Here is a 9,601-nt window from a genome sequence, read left to right on the forward strand (position 1 = left end):
GCGACATATACTCATAATTTCACCCTCTCTGGGTAGGGACACGGGTAAGTAAGCAAATGAGGGTAACTTCTACTCTGCTCCGGTGGTCCCCACCGAGATTTGTATTTTTCCAGAGAGGAAGAGGGGCCCGGCCCGTCTTTATCCAACCCCTTAAATGTTTGGACAAGAGGTGGCATTTATGTAACTATAATCAGAGTAAAGGGGTATTTTTGTCTTATCGGTTATATAAGTACTCTGGCGGTCTTTGATTCATGGCCAAGTCCAACTGCTGCTTCTCCTTGTCGTTCTCCACGAGGCCGGAAAATCGCCGGCGCTTGGTCTCTCAAGATCTTCGATCGTCTTCTGATACGAGGGGGATGGGCGTTGTTCTTTCGTGTTTCTCCAATGCTGATTTAGCGCATCGGCAGCAACAGCAGCGGCGGCAAGCCGCGGGGAACCACCTGCCCGCCTTGTCGGCTGAGGTGGCCGCTGCGATTGGTATTGGATCCGAAGATAGGAGTGGCAACGGTCGATCCGAGAGGAAGGGGCTCGACGAAGCGGTGCTGACCCACGAGCAGGCCCTAGCGGCCGTTCTCCTCTTGCGGCAGAATGGGGGCGCCCCGGGGGAATCGGCCTTTGATAAGTCGTCCTCTTTGAGGGTTCCTGGACACGGGCAGAAGAGGCAAGTGCTCCCTAGGAGTTCGAGCTCGAGGCCGCGGTCTCTAGTCGATCCGGTCATGCAGCCCCAGCTGCTCGTCAATCAGGTCGGTTGCTAGCATCCCTTTCCTTTGGTTTCTCTTTTCTTCGTATTGGATAAGTAGATCATATGTCTTCTTTTCCAAAAGATCAAAATAAACAATCTATACATTAAAAACATGAGCTTGAGGTTTGCTTGAGATTTCGGAAAGTTTGGATTCTCAAGTACAATTCGAACTACCTATTCGATTCAGATTGATCATTCTCATTTTCATGTACGTTTACCTCTTCTGTATTTTGGTATTCCTTTCACTCAGTTGACATTTTGGATGTTAGACCAATTATTGGTGTTTGAACAGTATAATCTTTTATTGGTGAGAGAACAGTATATGCTTACTAGACGGAATGAAGATCTTTCTCTTGCATATAGATTTATGAAATTGAGTATCAATGCCTCAAACCACAATATTGATTTAAAAATGAGGAAATAAAAAAACACAGTTTCAGTAGTAATTAAAATAAAATTATAAAGGTTGCAGTAACTTGATGAAATTTGCCACTTTCCTTCCAGGGTTTCAATCTGGACCTATTCTATCAACTTGAGCTCAATGTTTCTGTATAGGCCCTTTGACTATTGAAACTGTTTGGTCAACCAGAGTGCACTCTTCTCGACTTGGAAAGGGCCATTTTATTTATTATTGTAGACAAGTGGCTATTTAATGTGAATGAAACTTGTTTGATGGATGAGCTAGTGAAATAATACTAGAGAGAAAATTCATCAATGTTTTTAAATTTAAAAGATCACTGTAGATATTCCGTATCCAACAAGCTATTGTTCAGGACATGGTTGGTCATCTAGCTGTAGCTAGTAATTGCTTTATTGTTTGATTCCTCTTTTCCTGAAAACGATTGAAAACTATTCTGATACATTGGGGTCTCGCTCATTTTAGGAAGTTTCTAATTGAAACTTTTAATTCCTAACTTTCTGTTTTTTCCCTAGCCAACATATACTAAAAACAATAGCAAGCTTTTCATGTTGCTCAGTATTTTCAATTAACTTCACCATTATAGACTACCGGGTGTACAGATTTATTCCTTTGAGTGGGTGAGCATTCACATATAAAAGAGAGATTAATTACATGGAAAATCTATTGCAAGACTCTCAGTATTGCCAAAGTAAACTTGGTGGATTTTGCGAGTTTGTAGTTTTATTAATTAACCAAATTCTAATTCCTCTTGTTAGCAGGATCTAAAGGTTGATAATTTAGAAACAAAGCATTTTGTTCTCGTTCATGGTGGTGGCTTTGGTGCTTGGTGCTGGTACAAAAGTATTGCACTTCTAGAGGACAGTGGATTCAAAGTCAGTGCTATTGACCTCACAGGTTCTGGAATTAGTTCTTTCGATACTAATAAAGTTACCAGTCTTGCTGAATATGCAAAACCTCTTACTAGCTTCCTAGAAACCGTTGGAGATATGAACAAGGTATGCACTGTTTTAATCTATTTCAAGATAATGTTTTTGGTTGTCTTATGACTATTATATGAGCTTAAAGTTTACTAGGTTCACATTTCTTTACTAGATTTTCAATTTTTAGGCAACCCTATTTTTTTTAATACTTAATTTCTTTTTTTTTTTTTAATTATTGATGAAAATTTTTGTTTTCCTATGATTTTTATAAATGGAAGATAACCAGGGTATTTCTTTGACTTGTTTTTTTTGGCTGTTACTCTTAACATTTAGCAGTATAGTTGTTATATATTTTCTATATGACATAATGGCCGGTTTGCTAAAAATACAACTGACTTTATATATTAGAAGTGAATGAATGAACATATACAAGAACATAGGTTCTTGTTTCTGTAAAACCTATCAATATTCGAGCAGACATTTATTGCTGAAAAGATAATATCGCTATTCCATTACCAATACTCTTGGTTCTTAAACTCTTGAATTTGCTTTGAACTGTCAGTGAAACAAGAATAAATTCGCAGTAATGATCCATATGTTCTCAATATTTCACTTATTGAAGCTCTAGGTGGATCATAGAAGAAATGAAAGATAATTATTTGCAAAAACTGCAATCACGTATGCCTGTGTAATGCAATTTTCTTGAAAGACAATGATACTGCTTTTCCTAGGACTCTTGGTGAAATTTGCAAAAGCACACTTTTGGTTAAACTCGCTAAATCATTATGGTTGATGACCACTTTAGGCAGTTAATAGTCTTAGGGGGCGTTTGGTTAAATGATGGGAATGACTATGGGTATGGGTTTGATAGTAGGGTGGAATGGGAATAGGAATGAGAATAGGAATGGAAATGAAACCCATCAAGTTTTATGGGTTTGGTTGATTCCCATAAATCTAGTAATCATTCCCAAAATGTCATTCCCAAACCCACAATCCAAACACTATCTTTTACTATCATTCCATTCCCTCATTCCCAAACCCATCAACTAAACACCCCCTTAATGTAACCAATATGGATTCCAGTCTATACAGTTTATAATAACTAATATGAAATTGAATCAATGGTTTAACCTATGCAGCTCAGCACAAGCAAAATATGTTGTTCTAGCTGTTGACTGGCATGTGGGACGACCAACACTCACTTGCACAGGAAGCAGCTCCTCTCCTCCCTTTTTCTCCTCTGTCACACTAGCTACTCTCCTCCCTTTCCCATGCAAGCACCTTTGCATGTTTGCTGTCATACGAGCACTATTGGCATCCCTTCGTGATCTCGCCAAACCTTTGTCATGCAAGTGTACTGACTCCTCCTTTAGGTCAAGCCAAACCCTCACTCCTCCCTTTGCAACGGCTCCTCGCATCGGCTCCTCCTTTGCACTGAAACAACATAAAACTCTAGATAGGACAAGTAACTCTTATTCTTCCTCTTTGTTCGACACCTCTTCTTCCGACATTAACACTGACATTCTTCCTCATCTTCTCCTTCAGCACATCATTGGCACCAGTATGACACCATTTGGAGCCATCCGGGAATCAAAACCTCAGCTTGGCTCGAGATTCAACCCTTGATCCAATCTGTATAGTTTGTAATCAGCTTGTGCTTGATATAAGGTTCTTGATATTTTTGCTTCACAATACGATCAGTTCTTTGAACTTGAAGATAGTATAGAAAATTGTCTTTGCTCGATTTATTGCAACAGCAACATCCAATAATGCAACTGCACTCGATGATTGATGAAAATTGTATCACCATCTATCTTGTGGTGTTATGTCATGTAAGTTGCAACACCAGAACTTATTCAGAAAATCAAAATTGTATCCCAAATTTCCAAACACTAAGCTGTGGCCTCATTGTCCAAGGAGAAAACTAAAATTTTACTACATTACTTAACCAGTCAAAGCCCTTTATCTGGTCTCGATTCATAATTCATGTTGCTCCTCTCCATTTCCTTGCTCCTGGATGGCTATATCTCCTTTTGTGATTTCGGATCTCTATTTGATCATACTTGGTGATGGATGGAATTTGGGAACTTCCAGTAGTACAGATGGTTAACATATTTAATTTCTCTTGACTAGACTGGTCAGATCAACTATCTTAAGCAGATGACTAAAGCCATCTTGGTTTTTACAGGTCAACGAAATGATAAGTAATCTGTAATTTCTCACCTAGGCTTGCCATATTCCTATTTCAGTAGTTCCACATTAGTTCTCCTAGCATAAATTTTGAATAGTTTCTTCAAGTTCGAGCTTATTATCTCACTTCTTCAACAGAGTTATCAAATAATTCTTGATATAGCATTAAATGTGAACAATATATTGAATTAAAGTTAATGGAATTTGTTGGGCTTGAGGAAGGTTACTTTTTGATCTTCCAGTCAAATCTAAAAAAAATTGGCTCATTACAAATGTCGAGCAGTAACTTCTACTCTGGCAAATAAAGTGAATATGAATAAATCTTCTATGCTTCCTTTTTTTTTATGAGAGCTCTCAAGCACTCACATTAGTGAAGCCAAGGTTCAAATTCTCGAGCCATGCCGGAATTTCAATCTTTGACCGGAATAATACTATTTTGGTATCTTGCCGACATTTTGATGCATGGTGCCGGTGACAAATTGATGAGTGAAGCTAAGTTTGACCTTAGCAACAATTTCTAAGATTCTTACCAACTGAGAAAATTGTCAACCCCAAATCGTTTATCATTCAGTCTATATTTTCCTCCTCTAGTTACTTCCAATTAACTAAATTTCTTTTAAAACTGCATAACTCATGATAAATACCACTGAATCACATAATTTAATATTATACATTCGAGATCATATTTTTCTACTTGTTTTAGATATATCGGTTTTATCTTTTGTGTTATCATCTCTTATTTCTCAGGTGATTTTGGTTGGACATGATTTTGGTGGTGCTTGTGTGTCATATGCCATGGAAGTTTTACCATCTAAAGTTGCCAAATCCATTTTCATCTGTGCAGCTATGCCGATCAATGGCCAGAACATTCTTGATATGTTTTCAGAAGAGGTCTCTCTCTTCCCTATATCTATCTATATCTATATATCTTTGCGTTTAATTATTTATGTAATTGGGCAAATAAATTTTCCATGTCAGATGGTAGTAATCATGAATTGGTTTCTACTTTAGGCAGGTATGAATGATCTAATGCGACAAGCACAAGTATTTGTTTATTCAAACGGACAAGATCTTCCTCCTACTGCCATTGATCTGGATAAATCTTTACTTAAAGAGTTGCTATTCAATCAGTCTCCTTCTAAGGTATATTTTTCCTGGACTTCGAGATTGACATTTCAATCCTTGTTCTTCGCATTCGGCTTCTTGTATGTTTTCATACACTGAATACAAAACCATATGGTTGCTAGGATGTTGCCTTGGCTTTGGTTTCTATGAGGTCTATTCCCTTTGCTCCAGTGTTGGAGAAGCTTTCACTCACCGAGAAGAATTATGGTTCAGTAAGAAGATTTTTCATAGAGACCACAGATGACAATGCAATGCCACTTCCTGTACAGCAAAGACTGAGTGATGTCAATCCACCAGAGAAAGTTTTCCGGCTCAAAGGCTCGGATCACTCTCCGTTCTTCTCTAAGCCGCAGGCACTTCACAAAATCTTGGTTGAGATTGCAACGATGCCATCAAACCAGTCATAGGGAACTGTCTAGTTGCCACTGGAAAGCTGATTGATTACCTTTATCAAATGACAATACCATGGTTCAGCATGCGCAAAAGCGCAAGCAGAAGCAGAACTACAGAAGTGTTTGGTTTCTTGAGCTCGTTCTGCATGCTTCTTGCGGTGGCTTAATCTCTGTGATGTCGATCGAAATGGCAACTGAGCTTTTTTCATCAGGTTCTATTTGTTACTTGTTCCTGCTGACACCTACCTCTAGTATACAATCAATTAATATACCTTCATTTCATATAACTTTGGGTGTGGCAACTTCTGTAGAGGCTGTTTTCAATGGAAGTAGTTGAGATGGAACTAGCAGTCCAATAAGTTTTTTTTTCCCCCGTGTTTGATTATTTTGCATAAACTTGTTATAAACACAACTGTGATTTGAATGTATATAACCTATTTTGACTGGAAATGAATCTGGTGCAGATGGATTTGCTCCATATAAATTAAAGTATCCATCAGGTGCAGAAATTTGCAGCTGTAAGAAGGCGAGTTTATAACAACTCCATCAGGTGAAAGCATAGATTACATATTTGCCTATAATTATGCCAAGGAAGTCGATGGATCCTGATCCTTGTTGAGTTTCATCATGTTTTCCCTTTGCTGCAAACAAATTGTTCATTAGTTGTCATCAACATCATGAGGAGATAAAATTATTGAGGATATGAATCTGCATTGTCTTCATAAAGTCCCTTGCAACATGATATTGCTGATAACATTTAGATCAAATGTTTGGAAAATTAGGTAAAAAAATCAAATGAGCTTTTTTTCCCCCCTTGAATTGAGCATCTCTTTTTTTAAAAAAAAAAAAAATATTTTATCAAAAATGCATCCCACAGTCTGCTCCTGATTCATAATCGGGTTAACAGGTCAGTTATATGGACTTGAACTGCAAGCCCGACTGAGGATGGGTCAGTTTCGGTTCAAAGCCCAGATTAACCGTTGAAATGACTTCAACCTCATGTATTTTTTTAATCATTGTGGAGGATCGGTTTAAGCAAAGCAAGTTATCGGCTACAAAATCTGTGGCTCGGATTTCATTAGAGACCCGCTTGAATTTTTTTTTTAATGAAAATAAAATTCTAATATATTTTTTAAAAAATTTAAAATTCTGTGGGCTATATATAATTAGAGATCTGATCATGGTTTGGAATGACGGATTGACAGTTGGAGATTTTTTTTATTATACAGTTAATTGACGGTTTTAATTGTTGGCAGTTCTAACCCCTCATTTATTTCTTATTAAAATAGATTTTTTAAAAAATAATAATAATTTGAACGGTGGCAAACCATGAACCGATAGTTTGAATCGTAAATCGTAATCGTATAGAACAGTTAAATTTAAGGATCGATATTTCAAAAATTATCAAATCGTAAGTTCCGAACCTTGGTCAAGTCTAGCCCCCACTCGAGTATAATGTTCTATATTATAATCTCCAAATCGACCAGTTGTATGTATAATACAAGTTTGTATTGTAAGAGTTACAATTTTATAGTTGCTATCGTAGTTATGAACAACGCAAGGTTATGTTGTAGTAGTTATAAAATTGTAGTTGCTATAACTACAATGTCGACTACGAAATCGTAGCTGCTTTAATATTATAGTAGCTAAGGTTTCGTAACTGCTATAATGCAGACCAGGCCAAAACCTTTAATGTAAATTGTGAGACAAGTGTCTTGGGCCCATAAATTTTAGGGGCGCCAAAATTATATATATATATATATATATCAGTTGTGATATGCTACGCGACGCTACTATGGGCGTCACGCAGCATATCAACTTTCTCTTCTATTTTTTTAATTATTTTATTTTAAAGATTTTGATTTCTTTATATAAAATCTTAATACACATATATCCCCTAAACACATTATAATACTTCGTAAATACTTAAATTTATTTTATTTTTAATTTTTCTTTTAACTAAATACTATAATCCAATTAGGAAGCTTGAATCCTATAGGTAAAATTTTTTTAAAAAAAATTAGTTTAAAAATTATAATCCAATTGGGAAGCCTGAACCCTAGAAAATAAATCTTAAAAAATATTTTAATTATTTTTTAATTCAAAATTAAAAAAAATAAATAAAAACAAAGAAATTTTGAATTAAAAAAAATCAATATTTCCTTAGATAAATCCTTAATACATTAATATATCCCCTCAACCTATTTTATTTTTAATTTTTTTTTAACTAAATACTTTAATCCAATTGAAAAACCTGAATCCTAGAGGTAAAATCTTAAAAAAGAAAATTAGCTTAAAATTATGTGACATACATTGATTTGAAAGATGAATTTTATATTTTGTTTGGATCATTTTGACTTTATTAATATTTTCTTATGACATATTATTTTGAATGATATATTTTTTTATCTTTTATTTCTAGAATTAAAAATATTATTATATTTACATTGATTGAAAAATATATGAATGTCAAATTTTGAGGACATCATTTTTTGTGCTCTCAAACCCCAAAATCATAAGTCCGGTACTGATATTTAATGTATATGACAAAAGATAATAACGTCAAGTAATATATTTAATGATAGTTATGTTATTTTAAGGGGCTCGTAGATTTGTTTGTCATGTTCCTACAATTGAGTAATCAATTTAGGATTTAATATATGTGATAGGAGATAATAATGTTGAATAATATATTTAATGATAGTTGTGTTATTTTAAGGGGCTGTTGGGTGGGACTCCTTTTATAAAAAAAATAAAAAATGAAAGATGACGACTCTTTTGATTTTTGCTGTGTAAAATATCTTTCTTTCAAAAAAAATGGTACTAACATTTTACTATGTTACTATGTATTTAATTAAGAATCTACCCTCTTTAATAAAAAATGGTGCTAACATTTTACTATCTTACTATTTATTTAATTAAGAATCTATACCCTTTAATAATCAACTCTCAATTGATTTGGTAAAATCCAAAAATTAAGTTACGTGAGTGTAAGGGTGTAAATGAACCAAGCCACTCATGAGCTATTCGAAACTTGATTTGATAAAAGCTCGTTTGATTTCGTTTAATGAGGCTTGTTAAGATAAACAAACCAAACTCAAGCTATACAATATTCGGTTCGTTAGCTCGTGAACATATTCGTTAAGCTCATGAAATAACTTTTAAATAAAAAAATAATAATTTTAATATTGAATTTATAGATTTTACACTCTATTTATGAAACATATAGATAAATATATTAAATTTATTTATTAGAATAAAATTATAAATTTTAATAAGAATATTATAATTTTCTCTAAATATATAATTTAGTTTTTAATGAATATTTAAATTTATAATTTGTATTTATTAAGTTCGTTTAGGCTCGATAAAACTTCAAATAAGCTCGTGAGCCATGAATATATTCGTTAAATAAAGTTTGAGCTCGGCTCGATTATAAACGAGTCAAACTCAAACATTCAAGAGTTTTGCTCGACTCGGCTTGATTACACCCATACGTTAGTGTCTTTTTTTTCACACCGAAAATAATTTCAAGGCTTATTAATAATTTTAACTTCTTATCCTTTTTAAATCATAGACGGATAACCTAATTTCTACTATCTGCATTGTTTCTTCTCATCGCATTAATCCTCATCGGTTCTTTATCTTTCTCTTCTCCCCTCTTCTCTCCAATATTTACTACAACTTTCTCCTTCTTATCTTTTTTATATCACAACGCATCAATCCATCTGTTTCAGCTTTTCTGCAATCGATTCAATTGCATCAAGCCATCTGTATCTTATCGATTCTTCAGAAAAGATCACACACGCAT

General features: G+C 34.6%; 1 protein-coding gene across 1 annotated transcript; it reads left to right on the top strand.

The window, feature by feature from the left end:
• Positions 1–259: 259 nt before the first annotated feature.
• On the top strand, positions 260–6,240 carry LOC122016558 (putative methylesterase 11, chloroplastic). Its single transcript, XM_042573898.1, has 5 exons — positions 260–743; positions 1,922–2,158; positions 5,021–5,164; positions 5,285–5,416; positions 5,521–6,240. Exons 1-5 carry the CDS (start codon positions 357–359, stop codon positions 5,803–5,805), a joined length of 1,185 nt encoding a protein of 394 aa, XP_042429832.1. The 5' UTR covers positions 260–356; the 3' UTR covers positions 5,806–6,240.
• The last annotated feature ends 3,361 nt before the right edge of the window (positions 6,241–9,601 follow it).

This window comes from Zingiber officinale, chromosome 8B (genome assembly GCF_018446385.1).
Source record: "Zingiber officinale cultivar Zhangliang chromosome 8B, Zo_v1.1, whole genome shotgun sequence".
Taxonomy (NCBI): Eukaryota; Viridiplantae; Streptophyta; class Magnoliopsida; order Zingiberales; family Zingiberaceae; genus Zingiber; species Zingiber officinale.

Coding starts and splice junctions, on each gene's coding strand:
- LOC122016558 (XM_042573898.1), top strand. CDS start 357: ATGGGCGTTGTTCTTTCGTGTTTCTCCAATGCTGATTTAGCGCATCGG. Junction 5,165..5,284: donor TTGATATGTTTTCAGAAGAG/GTCTCTCTCTTC, acceptor TTTCTACTTTAG/GCAGGTATGAATGATCTAAT. Junction 5,417..5,520: donor TCAATCAGTCTCCTTCTAAG/GTATATTTTTCC, acceptor TATGGTTGCTAG/GATGTTGCCTTGGCTTTGGT.